This window comes from Nuphar pumila, chromosome 14 (assembly GCF_984573655.1).
Source record: "Nuphar pumila chromosome 14, dmNupPumi1.hap1.1, whole genome shotgun sequence".
NCBI lineage: Eukaryota > Viridiplantae > Streptophyta > Magnoliopsida > Nymphaeales > Nymphaeaceae > Nuphar > Nuphar pumila.
Genome location: NC_143262.1, coordinates 72,734,815 through 72,752,589, shown reverse-complemented (window position 1 = coordinate 72,752,589; position 17,775 = coordinate 72,734,815). Strand labels below are relative to the sequence as shown.

General features: G+C 36.6%; 1 protein-coding gene across 1 annotated transcript in view; it reads left to right on the top strand.

Annotated features, from left to right (window-relative positions):
• LOC149816961 (uncharacterized) overlaps positions 1-17,775 on the top strand; it is a 32,046-nt gene that overhangs the window by 2,935 nt on the left and 11,336 nt on the right. The window contains exons 4-7 of the mRNA XM_089986993.1: positions 4,815-4,922; positions 5,016-5,125; positions 5,280-5,387; positions 5,461-5,506. Coding sequence (XP_089843119.1) covers positions 4,815-4,922; positions 5,016-5,125; positions 5,280-5,387; positions 5,461-5,506 — 372 coding nt within the window. The remainder of the gene's footprint in view (positions 1-4,814; positions 4,923-5,015; positions 5,126-5,279; positions 5,388-5,460; positions 5,507-17,775) is intronic.

The following is a 17,775-nucleotide window of genomic DNA, read 5'->3' as shown; positions in this document are numbered from 1 at the left end:
TTGGTGTGGAAAGACTTTCTTGCAAACTTCTTCCTCTAAAAGCTCTTTCATGGTGGAAAAAGATTCGCATTTCTCTCTTGGATTCAAGCTCAACAGATCAAACTATCATGTTTGGGCTGGAAATATGGAAGCTCGTGTCAAGGGAAAAGGGCTTTGGGGATATATCAAAGGTACGTTTCCGGAACCCGAGCGTAAAATTACTATAGTTGAAAAAGGAGAAATAAAAGTTCTTGATAGAGAGAAAAGAGTAAAGCCTTTTGAAGAATACAATAAGAAACATGAAGAATGGAAAATGAAAAATTATAAAATTCTTTCATATATTTTTTCTACGGTTGAGACTGGGATTAATGCCAATATTTTAAAATTCAAGAAGGCATCGCAAGTTTGAGAATATCTTGAGAGGATGTATACCTCGAGGGATTTATCTCACAAATACTATCTTCAAAATAGGCTTTAACCCTTCAATAAGGAGAAATGACTATTAGAGAATATTTTGCCGAATTATCATCTATTTGGGATGAACTCGCTCTCCTTGAACCAAAGTGGAATGGAGAAGCCATTGAGCCACGACATAAACAATTAGAAGAAGATCATTTTTTCAACTTCTTGAATGAGCTTAGACCCGAATTTGAGCAAATAAGATTTCTTTTATCTTCCTTCACTTGACCTCTAGAAGATGTTCTCACTAAGCTAAGTGGGGAAGAAACTCAAATAGGAATGAGTAAATCCAATCAAAGTGTTTTAGATATGCCATCAACTAAGGATGAGAATGTTTCTAGACCGAAAAATAATTTAAAAACCTATAAGCCTCCTCACTTTAACAAATTTCAAAATTAAAATCAAGGAAGAAGGTAAGAATGTGGCCAAAGTGGAAGATGGAACCAAGGAAGGGAATATGGAAAAATCATTTGTCATTTTTGTAAAGAACCGAGACATTAAGTCGGTTTGTCCAAAGTGGAAGAAGAAGGTGGCCATGTCTACCACATTTCAATCACACAAGGAGGAGAATCCATCTACTTTCAACATTGGAGCATTATCATTAAGTCAAGTCATTGGAGGCCCTTCAACCCCTTTTCAAATGATCCATTTTCGGTGCCGCCATATCAACTTCTTCTCCTTTCGGTAAGACTCTTTGGCTTTTAGATTCAGGTGCCTCTTTTCATATGACTCCAGATATTTTTGCACTTTTCGAATACACAAAAAATGTATTACTTTCTTTTGTTTCAACCGCAAATGACACTTCTCTTGAAATCAAAGGATTTGAAAACTTTGAAAAACAAGATTCTTTTTATTTCCAAAGTTAGATTTATACCAAAATTAAACTTAAATTTGCTTTTGGTCTCTCAAATCTCGAACCATGGATGTGATGTTAATCTCATCAAATAAATATTGGGTAAAGGATCGCCAATCCGGGAAGTTGATTGGGGAAGACTATAGGAAAGGAGATCTATACTGCATGGAGTTTCTACAAATTTCACAAGATTCTTTTTGTAATCTTGCCCAACATAAGGATATCAATGTTTGGCATAAAAGACTTGGGCATCCCAATGTCATCAAGCTTTCTTACTTACATTTTGTTAAAGATCTTTGTAAAAGTGACTTCACTTGTAATGATTGTATTATTGGGAAAATGAAAAGTTTGCCTTTTGAACAAAGATCTATGTTCACAACAAAACCATCTGAACTTGTGCATTCAGATATATGGGGACCGACACCCATCATATCTAAAGGAGGATTTGCTTATTACGTTATTTTTGTTGATAATTACTCTAGATATTGTTGGATATATTTTCTTAAGCATAAACATGAGGTTTTTGCATCTTTTAAGATATATCATTTGTTGATTAAGAATCAATTCAATAGTAACTTAAAAATTCTTAGAACCGACTCTGGAGGTGAATATCTTTTAAATGAATTTAAAAATTATCTTGAAATCAATGAAATTGTCCATCAAAAATCTTGTCCCAAAACACCTCAAAAAAATAGTCTAGTCGAAAGAAAACATAGACATATAATTGAAACCACTAGAATTTTGTTTATTTCTCAAAATATTCTTAAAAGATTTTGGGCCAAGGCGGCTCTGCATCCGTTTATCTTATAAATCGTCTTCTTTCAAAAATTTTAAATAAGATCTCACCTTTTGAAATTTTATATAAAAAAGAACCTGACTACGATAGATTGAGAGTTTTTTTATGCAAATGTTTTCTTCTTACTGACAAAAATGATAAACTCTCACCAAAAGTTATTTCGTATGCATTTCTTGGATATTTCGAAACACAAAAAGGTTTTAGGTACTATGATATTAAAAATGATAAATTATATGTTTCTAAAAACGTAACATTTTTATAAAATGTTAGTGGTTTTGACGAATGTGAACCTCATAGAGATAATATGGATTACTCATTTTTGTTTGAGTTGTTATCTATAAATGATGATGTTTCTAGTGATGATGAAATACTATACAATGCTCTTAGTGATGATGAAAATATAAAAGAAAATAACAACTCTCCTTATCAATCTTTTGAACAACCTACCGAAGTAGGAACATCTATTAATCCTATCACCTATATACATAGAGATAGAAATATTTTTAAAAGTGCGATTGAGAAATATAGTGAAACTAGTGAGCCTACCTCCACAAATAATTTAAATTCTCATAGGACCAAAAGAGCTAGAAGAATTCCTTCTAGATTTATATCCTATGAATCTTTTTCACCTAAACATAGAGCATGCCTTAGTGCCATTCATTCATATGTGAAACCTAAAAACTTTGAAGAAGCTAAGAAAATTGTAGAATGGAGGGAAGCCATGGATAATGAACTTAGAGCTCTTAGAAAGGGTAAATCTTAGGAATTTCATGATCTACCTAGTGGAAAAAAGACAATAGGATATAGGTGGCTTTTTAAGGTCAAGACCAAGAATGATGGGTCTCTTGAAAGGTATAAAATAATAAAACCCATCTAGTTCCCAAAGGGTATAGTCAAGAATATAAAATAGACTACGATGAAACTTTTGTTCCCGTTGCACGTATAGTCATTGTTAGGTGTATTATTACTATTGCCTCAATTAGAAAATGGAACATATATCAAATGGATATTAAAAATGCCTTTCTAAATAGTGACCTAAATGAAGAAGTCTATATGGATGTTCCTCTAGGCATGGATGTTCCTAAAGGTAAAGTTCTTTGTCTGCGGAAAGCTCTTTATGGTTTAAAACAATCTCCCAAGGCTTGCTATGATCGGTTTAATAACTTGATAATAGAAAATGGTTTTACTTCATGTTATTACTAACAGTGCCTTGTTTGTCAAGAAATTCAATGCAGGAATCGTGATTTTATTATTATATGTTGATGATATGTTAATTACAGGTGACGATGCTAAAGGAATTAAGAGTACCAAGTCTATATTAAAGAAAATTTTTGAAATGATAGACTTAGGATTTTTGACATACTTTTTAGGCATAGAAGTTGCCTACTCTCACAGGGTTATTTTTTATCTCAAACTAAACTTGCATATGAGATTATTGACTCATCAGGAATTACAGACGATAAAATTTGTAAAACTCCTGAAGTGGTAGGAACAAAGTTAAAGATTGATGATGGGGTTCTTCTAAAAGATCTCACTCCATACAGACAACTTGTTGGATCTTTGATGTATCTTAGCATCACTAGACTTGATATTTCATATGTTGTACATGTTGCAAGTCAATTCTAATATGCTCCTACATTAATTCATATGAGTGCAATTCTTCGAATTATCAGATATATAAAGAAATCTATAAATAAGAGAGTATTTCTATCTTCATCTTCTGAGTTAAATCTAATTGCTTATACTGACTCTGATTGGGAAGGTGATCCAAATAACTGTCACTCCACCACTGGTTTTTGTGTGTTCTTAGGTGAATTATTAGTTTTTTTTAAGATAAAAGAAGCAACAAAAGGTGTCCATGTCATCTACTGAGGCCGAATACCAAGCCATGACAACTACAACCATGGAGATTGTTTGGATTTGCCAGTTGTTGGAAGATATGGGGGTTCATGTTCAAGGACCCACGAAGTTGTGTTGTGATAACAAGAGTGCGATATATATTGCCAAGAATCACATGTTTCATGAGAGCATGAAGCATATCGAGATGGACTGCTACTATGTTAGAGAACAATATCTGAAGAAAGTTATAGATCTATCTTATGTAACATAAGAATATCAACTGGCTGACTTTTTTACCAAAGCGCTCTGTTCTCTTAGATTCATTTTTCTTCTTGGCAAACTTTCAGTCATTGCACCGTAAGTTTGAAAGGGTGGGGGTGGGGGTGGGGGTGGTGGGGGTGTTAAATTGTAACTATATATATATATATATATATATATATATTGTAATACCTACTAGGTGTAAAATAGTCTTTTCACATGAAACACGCATATTCATTTGAATATGCTTTTCTTCTTTTTCCTCTTTTTCTTTTTTTCTTTTTGTTATTGTATTATAGGAGGGTTCCACCATAGAGACGTTGGAGGGGATCCAACGTCCCTATAGGAGCCCCTCCTTGGGTCCCATTTTCTCTATAAATAAGGGGCATTGCCCCGTGTAATTCTTAAGCTTTTTGCAAAGCTCTCTCTCAATAAAAGATATTTTTTATGCCTTTGTGCATTTGTGCTCTTTTGTGAGTCCTGTTTGGTGCCTTTGTGCACATATTTTCCGTTGTGAATATAGTGGGTTAATCAAGTCTTTTGAACTTGATCTTCTTGAAGATATTTTCACAGATGTATGTTCCCCGGTGACTTTATTCACAAAAAAATCTATATTTTTATGCATCACAGGTAAATGCTGTCAAGTTCAATGAGTATGGAGCTTTAGTAATATCAGCTGGCTATGATCGTTCAATAAGGGCATGGGATTGTAGGTCTCAAAGTACCGAACCAGTCCAGGTAGGAATTCATTCTTAGAGGTTGAAGCATGAATAGTAGTGCCCTTTTGTCTGATTTGATTGTGTTTCTTTCCTCTTGTAATTGTTGTGTCAGATTATTGACACATTTTCAGACAGTGTGATGTCTCTTTGCCTAACTAAGACTGAAATCATTTCTGGAAGTGTTGATGGAACTGTTCGCACTTTTGACATTCTGGTAGGTACGTAGCTTCTAAATGGTGACTCTAATTGACTCTTTTCTCTAATCTTGCAAGTCTTTTCTGGCATTTGCAACATGATTTACTGATGATATGAATTATCTCTTGCATTTTCCTCTACAAACTCTTCCCAATAATATGTTTGTTTGGCTGTAAATCAGGGAGATCGTTGATGAGCTGGGACAGCCCGTAAACTGTATTTCAATATCAAATGATGGTAACTGTGTGTTAGCTAGTTGCTTGGATTCTACTCTGCGCCTCCTGGACAGGTAATTGTGTGATTTTAAAGGCTGTTTCTGCTGAACCTTTCAGTGTCTTGTTTCTTATGCCGGTTCGTGGCAGGTCAACGGGGGAACTTTTGCAAGAATACAAAGGTCATATTTGCAAGGTTGGTGTATGTAATTCTGTTTTCAAACTTTTTTGATATGTTCACGATTAATCGCCATTACCTATCTGATAAGATGCAAGCAGTGAGCATCAACACCTATGTCACACGGACTCGGCTAAGGAGGTGCCGCACCCGAGTCGACACGCCCCGACACGGGTGCGGACTCGGGTGCGGCTTCGGACTCGGCCCGGACTCGGTCAACGCCGAGTCGGACTCGGTCAACGAGTCCAGGCCGAGTCCGTCCACATTTTGGACTCGGTCAACTTTGACCGAGTCAAAAAATGTCCCTAAAAAACTATTTTTTTATATTTTTTATTTAAAAAAATATATATTAAAAAAGGCACAGTGCAGACTGTGACTGTGCTGCGTAACTGTGAGTGTGCACAGTCACAGACTGTGCACAGTGCACAGTCACAGACTGTGCACAGTGCACAGTCACAGACTGTGCACAGTGCAGTCTGTGACTGTGCACAGTACAGTCTGTGACTGTGCACAGTGCTGTGCCTGTGACTGTGCACAGTCACAGTCACAGTCTGTGACTGTGCACAGACACACAGACTGTGCTGTCAGTTGTGGCATTTTAAATATATATATATATATATATATATATATATATATATATATATATATATATATATATATATATATATATATATTTTTTGCCGAGTCCCCGTGTCCAAAAATTTTAAAATTGTGCCGCACCCGTGTCGCACCCGCACCCGCACCCATGTGACATAGATCAGCACCATGTCACATAATACCTCATGCAGGAACCACCAATCAAGAACCATACTAGACATCACCACGTGTTCATGCAGTATCCATGGTCATATTCGATTTAAAGCAATTTTTTATTATGCCTTTAAAACTCAACTTTCAACCATTTCTTTTGACACCATTTTTTACCATCTTCAAATATGACATTTCAAACATTTGCCTTGTAAGTAGCCCTTATTTTTAAGATGTTGGATTTGGACCTATGTCACATGGGTGCGGGTGCGGGTGCGGTTCGGGGATTCGGCACTTCCAAAAAGCCCGGGTGCGGGGGTGCGGCAGGGGCAAACATGTAATAAGTAATATATATATATATATAAGTAATATATATATATATATAAAGGGGGTTGGGGAATAGGCGGGGTTTTTTTTTTAAACTTTGCAGCTGTCAGCTGCTGTCAGCAGCTGTGCTGACAGCACAGCTGACAACTGCTGTCAGCAGCTGTGCGTGAAAAACTTGCTTTATGCTAGTCTGTCAGCAGCTGACAGACTAGCATAAAGTTTTTTTAAAAAAATTTCGAAGCCCATTTGGGCAATTTTTTTTTTTAAAAAATGGACATTAATGATCCTGGGTGCGGTCAACGCACCCAGGATCGAGTTGACCGCACCCGGTGCGGCACCCGCACCCGCGTCGAGTCGCGTCGACGCGGGTGCGGCACCCTCCTAGCCGAATCCCTGTGACATAGATTTGGACCAATCAAACTTCTCCCTACATCGACTTACATGAAGTTACATTGTATAATAGTTTTATGATATCCATATATCTATGATTAAATATCTTAATACAGAGGAGCCATTCTGGCATTGTCTCATCTTGAGCCCTTAAACCAGGACTCTATTTTTGTTGGAATGAATCTAGGTCTCAAAGACTCTGGCAGTCACATATATTGGCAATATTTTAAAAATATCACAATAATATCATTGTAAATTGATCAAACAATATGAAAGTATAAATCCCTTTATATTTTGCAAATATCATGAATTTATATATATATCACAATGATATCGTGATAATATCATGATATTATCGCAAGAATGTCATGATATTATCAGTTAATTTTACTTTTTTACTTCTTTTCTATATCTTAAATATGTTTTTCTTCTCTCTAATATTATATGTGTATTTTATTATTTAAACATGTTCTATTGTTACTTATTTCTACTATTTTTATATATTTTTAAGCACCAATATTTTTCGTGATTTTTAAATTAAACCTATATTAACTCAAGAAATTTCCTTGCCAAGATATAGCCCAGACCAATATTTGTGATTATGGACTCTGGCAATGTTGTAGCCAGTCATAGAGTTTTTCACCGTGTTGGTGTATGAAGTCTCACCTCAATCTCAATGTAATTGGTATTATTTTTTATACATAGTTGTGTTAAATTATGTAATCAACCATGTAATCTAATATATATATATTATATATATATATATATATAAGGTAATACATATACATATATTATATATATGTATATGTATCTACTTATTATATATATAAAATATATATATTTTCCTATTGATTAGCCGTAGGGGTAGTTTAGTCTTTTTACAACATATTCTTTTTTGAATATGTTTTGTAATTATTATTCTTTTTCTTTTTCATTTTATTTTATTCTTTTTTGTAAAAGGTAGTGTGTACCTTGGATGGGCCCACCATCTAGTCGTTGGGCCCCTTCCAACTGTCACATTTGTGACCGTTGGAGGGGCTCCAACGACTAGAAGTGGAGCCCCTCCAAGGCCTCCACTTCCTCTATTTAAAGGGGCTCTCCCCTTGTGTATTTTTATGGCTTTGGGTCAAAGCCCAAGCATTCAATAAAGCCTTTTATTCTTTTAGTGCATTTGTGAGATTGATTTGTGCTTTTTGTGCACAAGTGTTCTAAGTGTTCTTATTGTGCATGTGTGCACATATTTATTATCAAGAATATTAAGGTCTTAATCTTAGTATCTTGTTGAAGATACTTTCACATGGTATCAGCGCCTCGTTGAAGGAGAATCGTGCATTTCTTCATTTTTTTGAGTATCTCGAAAAACATGCCTTCAAGCTATTGAAGTTTGAAGTGGATCATCTTCTTTGGACAATATTTTAGAAGCTTCTTTTGTCAAGAAAGACTTGAAAATCTTTTGAGGTACGTGTTATTTTTCAACTTCTATCCTCTCTAATGGGCGAAAAGGACTCTCACTTCTCCCTTGGGTTTAAACTTAATGGTTCAAATTATCATGTTTGGGCCAGTAATATGGAAGCCCATATTAATGGAAAGGGGCTTTGGGGGTATGTTCATGGTTCGATACCGAAACCCGAACCAAAAATTACAATCATTGAAAATGGGGATATTAAGTGTAATGAAATAAGCGGAAGAAACCAAGAATGCTAAAGCATTCACTATGTCCCACACGGACAAATGCAACAAGCACAAGAGAGAAAATCCACTAAGGGATATACAAAGGGCCTTATAAAAAAAGGCTACACACATGAAAAATAATATCACTATTATTGAAGAGGAGCTCTCAAGAGCAATTCAACATACATGGGGGGTTCCCCCTATTTATAAGAAGAGGAGACCAAAGGGGCTCCCAATAGAGTCGTTGGGAGCCCCCAACGGTCACATATGTGACCGTTGGGGGCCCCAACGACTCCATTGTGGGGCCCCTTTTCGGTATCCAAAAAATACAAAAATAAAAATAAAAATAAAAATAAAAAATAGTGAAATACGAGAAACAAAATAAGTACCCCTATGGGGTACTTTGTGAAATGACCATAATACCCCTATCGGGTATTATGGTATTATTACATATGTTTTAACACCCCCCCTCAAACTTTACGGGGGAATGACCGAAAGTTTGCCAAGGAGGAACAAGAAGCGAGGAGCAGGCAGGGCTTTGGTGAAGAAATCAGCAAGTTGATATTCTGAAGTGACATATGGCAGTGTTACTGTCCCACGAAGATATTCATCACGTACATAATGACAATCCATTTCAATATGTTTCGTCCTCTCATGGAAAGTGTGGTTGCTGGCAATGTAGATAGCACTTTTGTTGTCGCAACAAAGCTTCGAAGCCCCGGTAATTTCGACTCCCATATCTCGAAGAAGACTTCGAAGCCACACCAGCTCCATGTAGTGGTTGCCATAGCCCTGTATTCTGCTTCAGTAGAAGACAATGAGACTTTCTGCTGTTTCTTGCACCTCCAAGCAATTAGCGAATCTCCTAGGAATACACAAAACCCATTTGTTGAGATTCGATCATTTGGGTTTCCTCCCCAGTCAGCATCAGTATAAGCTAGTAAATCTAAGGAAGAGATTGAGGATAGGAATAGCCCTTTAGTCAAAGTATTTTTAATATATCGAATGATCCGGAGCACAGCACTCATATGCACAGATGTAGGAGCATGCTGAAATTGGCTTGCAGAGTGCACAACATGAGCAATATCGGGCCTGGTGATAGTCAGATAGGTGAGGGAGCCTATGAGTTGCCTGTAGGGCGTAGGATCGTCCAGCAGAACTCCATCCTCCAGTCGTAGTTTAGCATTGATAACCTCGGGAGTCTCCACCTTTTTATCATCTGAAATCCCAGATTTGGAGCATATGTCTGCAGCAAGCTTCATCTGTGACAGTATATACCCTCGAGGAGAGTATGCAACTTCTATGCCAAGAAAGTACCTGAGAAAACCCAGATCAGACATATCAAAATTATGTTTTAACATATTTTTAACTTTAAGAATACCGCTTTCATCATTGCCAGTGATGATCATATCATCAACATAAAGCAGAAGGATGATGATACTATTACCTGCATTTTTAACAAAAAGAGCAGTGTCAGTATAACATGAGCGAAATCCCAATTGTAACATGATAGCACTAAATCTATCATACCAAGCCTTAGGGGCTTGTTTAAGACCATATAAGGCTTTTAATAACCGAAGGGTTTGACCTTGGTTAACACTGATTCCCGGCGGAGGATCCATATATACTTCTTCATTCAACTGACCATTAAGAAAGGCATTTTTAACATCTAATTGGAATATAGGTCATTTCTTAGATGATGCTACCGCAATTAAAGTTCTAACGCTTGTCATGCGAGCCACGGGAGCAAAAGTCTCCTTATAATCGATGCCATATTCTTGTGAGTATCCCTTAGCAACTAATCTAGCTTTATAGCGCTCTAGGGAACCATCACTTTTTGTTTTGACTTTGTAGACCCATCGACATCCTATAGCTTTCTTATTTGGAGGAAGGTGAACTATTTCCCAAGTTTTAGCTTTATTTAAAGCATCTAGTTCAACTTTCATTGCTTCAACCCAATGAGGTATACTTTTTGCTTGATTATAATGGGAGGGTTCATAGTAAGAATGCAAGGTTATTAGACAAGCTCTATATTTAGGTGAAAGAGTTTCATATGAGACAAACCTATTAGGTGGAATTGATTCTCTAGAAGAACGCCTAAGGGAGGTTTCTTCTAGGGGTTCATTAAGCCGCAAGAATTTTTCTAAAGCACTAATAGGTTGGGCTTCCTCACGCCGAGTGTATACTTGGAGATTGTCACCATTAGTTGGTGATACATCATCATCATGAGAATCATGAGTATTTTCTAAAATTTCCGGATGACTCAAAGAGTCATCATTTGAATCTTCTAAAAGATCATTGATAAACATATAATCAATTTCATTTGATTTTTCCAATATGTCAAATCCATTTTCATCTTCTAAAAAGTTTACATCTTTGGAGACAAATAACTTATTGTTTTTATGATCAAAGCATCTATAGCCTTTTTGATTTTCACCATATCCTAAAAATACACATTTTATTGCTTTAGGTGACAATTTATCTCTTTTATGTAAAAGAACAAAGCATTTACACCCAAAAATCCGAAGACGATTGTAGTCGGGTGTCATATTAAAAAGTTTTTCATAAGGAGAGATATTATTCAATTTTGAAGATGGCATCCTATTGATTAAATAGGTGGAGGTTAACACGGCTTCGGCCCAAAAATTTTTAGGAATATTTTTAGAAATGAGTAAGGATCTAGTGGTTTCCAAAATATGCCTATGTTTTCTTTCCGCTAGACCGTTTTGTTGAGGAGTTCTTGGGCAAGATTTTTGATGACAAATGCCATGTTGTTTTAGATATGCTTGAAAATCATTTGATAAGTATTCTCCACCCGAATCGGATCTAAGAATGGATATTTGACTTTGAAATTGATTTTGAATTTTTGCATGGAATTCTTTAAAGAAGTTAAAAACTTCCGATTTAAAGTTAAGAAAATAAATCCATACATATCTAGTATAATCATCAATAAAAGTAACATAATATGAATAACCACCTTTAGATAGAACCGGAGATGGCCCCAAAACATCGGAATGCACCAATTCAAAAGGTCTTGTTGTCACAAAGGATCTAATAGGAAAAGGAGTAGACTTCATTTTGCCAAAAATGCAATCTTTGCAATTGATATCTTTTTCTTTACAAAACTTGTGTCCAAAAGGAAAAAGATACATTTTAGAGTAACTTGGATGTCCAAGCCTTTTATGCCAAGTTTCAATATTTTTGTCTTGGACATAAGTACAAAATGAGGTATTTGGAAGCATTAAATTATCCATAAAATAAAGGTCTCCCTTCCTATGGCCTTGCCCAATCCGCTTCCCGGACCGGAGATCCTGCACAAAGCACCCTTGGGATGAGAAAGATATTTCACATCCATGGTCGGCTATTTGAGAAACGGAAAAGAGGTTAAGATTTAGTTTTGGAACTATTCTAACTTTTGGAACAAGGAAATTTTGAACATTTTTAGAATCAAGAGTTCCAACACCATTTATTTTGAGAAAAGTTCCATCGGCCGTAGAGACACAAGACATTTTTGAATTGGTGTGCACATTGGTTAATGCATTTTCATGAGGGGTCATGTGAAAAGAAGCTCCGGAATCTAAAATCCAAGAGTACGTACCGGGAGGTGATGATGAGGCAATGGCGGCACCGGAGGTGGAAGAAGTGACCTTTAAGATTTGTTGAAGAGCCAAGGAGATTTGTCCAAGAGTGTCTTTGAGATCCCCGTTCTTGCCGTCATCTTCTTTGGTGGTGGATTCTTCAACGGAAGCCACCTTTGGCTTGAATGCCCCATTTAGCTTTGGGCAAACGGGTTTAATATGTCCCGGCTCATAACAATGGTGACATATAATCATTTTTCTTCCACCACTCCCTTGCTTACCAAAATGAGGTGGTTTGTATGTTTTAACATGATTGCCGGGTTTAGATACGGCAAGAACTTCCTCTATGCTTTTACCCATGCTATGCCTAGTCTCTTCTTGAGTAATCTCGGCAATAGCTTCTTCTAAGGGAGGAAACGTGGATCTATGGAGAAGTGAGGATCTCACTTGTTCAAATTCGGGACGAAGCCCAAATAAAAATTGAAACAATCTATCTTGTTCCATTTGTTTTTGTCTTAGAACCACATCCTCCATAGATACCCATTTAGGCTCTAAAAGAGCCAATTCATCCCACAAAGGATTTAGAGCACTATAGTAATCTTGTATGCTCATGTCGCCTTGTTTTGTGGTTCTTACTTTTTCTTGCAAGAAATAAGCTCTTGCAAGATCCTTTTGGGTAAACATACCCTTCATAAAAAACCAAGCTTCATTTGCCCGGCGGAATTTTGCAATATTTGCACATACCTTAAGTTCGACATTATTCATAAACCATGCAAGGATTTTTGCATGGTTGCTCTCCCAATCTTCCATTTGATGATTATAATCTTCAATGGCCTTGAGACGAGCATCGCCTTCAAGTGCTTTCTCTTGATCTCCTTCCATCTTTGTGAGCTTAAGTTGGGGTTCCGGAACGGTTCCCATTACATAACCCCAAAGCTTCTTGCCTTTGAGATTATTCTCCATTGCGGATGCCCACATCATGTAATTTTTTCCATTGAGTTTGAATGATAGATCGATCTTGACTTCCATTGCTACACAAGGAAGATGTGAGAAAGAAAGGAAGTAGAGAGAGACAAGATTTTACCTTTAGAAGATCTTATGGCTCTGATACCATGTAATGAAATAAGCGGAAGAAACCAAGAATGCTAAAGCATTCACTATGTCCCACACGGACAAATGCAACAAGCACAAGAGAGAAAATCCACTAAGGGATATACAAAGGGCCTTATAAAAAAAGGCTACACACATGAAAAATAATATCACTATTATTAAAGAGGAGCTCTCAAGAGCAATTCAACATACATGGGGGGTTCCCCCTATTTATAAGAAGAGGAGACCAAAGGGGCTCCCAATAGAGTCGTTGGGAGCCCCCAACGGTCACATATGTGACCATTGGGGGCCCCAACGACTCCATTGTGGGGCCCCTTTTCGGTATCCAAAAAATACAAAAATAAAAATAAAAAGAAAAATAAAAAATAGTGAAATACGAGAAACAAAATAAGTACCCCTATGGGGTACTTTGTGAAATGACCATAATACCCCTATCGGGTATTATGGTATTATTACATATGTTTTAACAATTAAGATCCTTGAAGGGGAAGAAAGACAAAGGGCTCTTGAAGAGTATTCAAAAAAGCATGACGAATGGGAGATGAAAAACATCAAGATCTTGTCTTGGATTTTTTCATCCGTTGAAACCAAGATAAATGTCAACATCATTAAGTTCAAAAAAGCTTTCAAAGCTTGGTTATATCTTGAGAAAATGTATACTTCAAGAGATTCGTCACACAAGTACAATCTCCAAAAAAAAGGGCATTGACCCTCCAACAAAATGAGATGACTATTCGGGAATACTTTGCCGAATTATCTTCTATTTGGGACGAGCTATCTATGCTTGAACCAAAATGGAGTGGAAAAGCGATCGAATTAAGACACAAACAACTAGAGGAAGATCGATTCTTCAATTTTCTAAATGGACTTAGACCCGAATTTGAACAAATTCGGTCCTCCCTTCTCTCCGCCTTCACATCTCCCTCAATTGAAGACGTAATCACTAAGTTAAGTGGTGAGGAAACACGTATGGGGATTATTAAGAGTAATCCTAGCATTCTTGCTACCTCTTCTACTCAAGAAGATTATGAAGGGGTAAATGCCGTGTCAAGATCGGGGAATAATGTGAAGGCCTACAAACCTCCTCACTTCAAGAATCAAGGTCAATGAGGAAATGATCGATATGGCAAAAGAGACTATAGCAAATTAAATTGTCATTTTTGTAAAGAACCGGGGCATATCAAACCCATTTGCCCTAAATGAAAAAAAAATAATTACGATGGCTATGACATCCCAACCGAAGGAACGACCATCATCATCAAATGGGTCTCTTTCTCTTCAACAAATAATGGAAGCTTTACAACTTCTTCTCAAGGGAGGCATTTCCGGAGCCGTTATGTCAACTTCTTCTCCTCCCGGTAAGATATCTTGGTTTTTAGATTCCGGTGCATCTTTCCGCATGACTCCAAGTGTTTGTTCTCTTTTCGATTTTTCTAAAAATACTCTTCCATCTTTTGTCTCAACGGCGGATGGAACACCTCTTGAAATTAAAGGAATAGGCAATTTTGAAAAACAAGTTTTCTTTGTTCCAAAAATTTGTCTTATACCAAAATTAAATTTAAATTTACTTTCGGACCATGGTTGCGATATAAAATTCTCGTCTAATAAATATTGGATACAGAATCGTCGATCCGGGAGGTTGATTGGAGAAGGCTTTAGGAGAGGAGACCTCTACTACGTTGATTTTCTCCAAGTTTCCAAGAATCAATTTTGTAATGTTGTTCAAAACAAGGATATTCATGTATGGCATAAGAGATTGGGACATCCCAACATTGTTAAAATCTCTTACTTGCTTTTTATTAAACATCTTTGTAAATGAGATTTTTTATGTAATGAATGTATTCTTGGGAAGATGAAAAGTCTAACTTTTACTCAAAGATCCATGTTTACGACAAAACCCTTTAAAATTGTTCATTCCGATGTATGGGGTCTGGCTCCTGTGATATCTAAAGGAGGATTCTCATATTATGTGATTTTCATAGACGATTACACTAGGTTTTGTTGGATATACTTTCTTAAACATAAAATGAAGTTTTTTCAACATTTAAAACTTTTCATATGATGATTTTAAATCAATTCAATAGAAGTTTAAAAATTCTTAGGTCTGACTCCCGGAGGTGAATACCTTTCAAATGAATTCAAAAGTTATATTGAAAGTTTTGGTATTCTCCATAAAAAATCTTGTCCAAAAACTTCTTAACAAAATGGGTTAGCTAAACGAAAGCATAGGCATATCATTGAAACAACTAGAACCTTGCTCATTTTGTAAAATATTCTAAAGAAACTCTAGGCTGAGGCAGCTCTTATTTCAGTATATCTCATAAATATACTTTCATCAAAAAACTTAAACAAGATTTTCTCATTTGAAAAATTATACGAAAAAGAACCTGATTATAGCAAGTTAAGGGTTTTTGGATGTAAATGTTTTGTCTTTACTGATAAAAATGACAAACTTTCTCCAAAGGCCATTCCTTGTACCTTTCTTGGTTATTCTGAAACCCAAAAGGGTTTTCGTTGTTATGATGTTAAGAATGACAAATTGTATGTTTCCAGAAATGTGAGTTTTTTGGAAAATCTTAGTGGCTTCGAAGGTCTTGAATCTCATGATGAGAATGTAGATTATTCCTTTCTATTGATCTACTAGCTAAAGACGTTGATACTAGTGATGATGAGTCAAATAAGAATGACTCAAGTGATATTGATACTGAGGAAATCATTCATCTGATCTCCCCATCTCATCAACATATTGATAAAGGACCACCTAGAGATCCCATCACCTATATTCATAGAGATAGAAACACCTTTAGAAGTGTTCTTGAAAGATATGATGATGATAGTAGGATTGTTCCTCAAAGTGAGGAGAACCTTCATAGAACCGAAAGAAGTAGAACAACTCCCTCTAGGTTCATCTCATATGACTCATTTTCACCTAAATATAGAGCCTGTCTTAGTGTCATTCATTCTTACATAGAACCTAAAAACTTTGAGGAAGCACGTAAGTGCCCTGAATGGATAGTAGCAATGGAAAATGAACTCGGAGCTCTGAGAAGAGCCAAAACGTGAGAATTTCAAGATCTTCCTAAAGGTAAAAAAACAATAGGGTGTAGATGGGTATTTAAGGTTAAGACTAAGAGTGATAGATCTCTTGAGAGATATAAAGCTCGATTGGTTGCAAAGGGATATAGTCAAGAATATGTGATTGACTATGAGGAAACCTTTGCTCCTGTAGCTCGAATGGTCACTGTCTGATGTCTTATAACTGTTGCCTCAATCAACAAGTGGGACATTTATTAAATGGATGTTAAAAATGTCTTTCTAAATAGAGATCTAAATGAAGAAGTTTATATAGATGCTCCACCAGGAATGGAGACTCCCAAAGGGAAAGTGTTTCGTCTTCGAAAAACACTTTATGGTTTAAAATAAGCCCTCGAGGCTTGGTATGATAGGTTTAATTCTGTAATGATAGAAAATGACTTTATTTCTTGTTTTACTGACACTGCTTTGTTTGTTAGAAAATTCAATGCAGGGATTGTGATCTTACTGTTGTATGTTGATGATATGCTTATCACTGGTAGTGATTCTAACGGGGTTAAGAGTATAAAATCAATTTTGAAAGCTAAATTTGAAATGTTTAATTTGGGTTTTCTAACTTATTTTTTGGGTATTGAAGTAGCATACGCTCGTAGAGGGTATTTCTTATATCAAACTAAGCTTGCTTTTGAGATCATTGACAGGTCAGGTATTACAGATGAAAAGGTTTGTGAAACTCCTGCTATAGTAGGAGCTAAAATGAAGATTGATGATGGTGTTCCTCTTTCAGATCCTACTCCCTACAAACAGCTTGTAGGATCATTGATGTATCTAAGTATTACCAGATCAAATATCTCTCATGCAGTCCATACTGCAAGCCATTTTCAGCATGCACCAACATCAGTCCACATGAGTGCCATCTTGCAAGTCGTAAGATACATAAATAGTACTCTAAATAAGAGAGTTTTTGTGTCATCTTCTTCTGATTTAAAATTAATTGTTTATACCAGAGTTACCAGTCGAGGAAGCGGGAGCGGGAAGCGAGGCACTTTCAAAAATTTAGGAAGCGGGGAAGCGTGGGACCACTTAGAAGAAAATTCTGAACCGTCTCGGAAACGACCTAGGAAGCGAACCGGAAGCGACCTAGGAAGCGAACCGGAAGCGAGGGGGAAGCGAAAAAATTAAAAAAATGGGGAAGCGAGGGAGAAGCGTGGGGGAAGCACGCTTCCCATTTATGGGAAGCGCGTTTCCCATAAAAGGGGGACGCGCTTCCCATAAAAGGGAAGTGCGCTTCCCAAAAAAGGGGGACGCTTCCCCTCACGCTTCCGAAGCGCGACGTTTCGCGCTTCCCCTTTTGCCTAGGCACTTCCGGTAACTCTGGTTTATACTGACTCTGATTGGGGAGGTGACCCAAATAACCGTCACTCCACCACT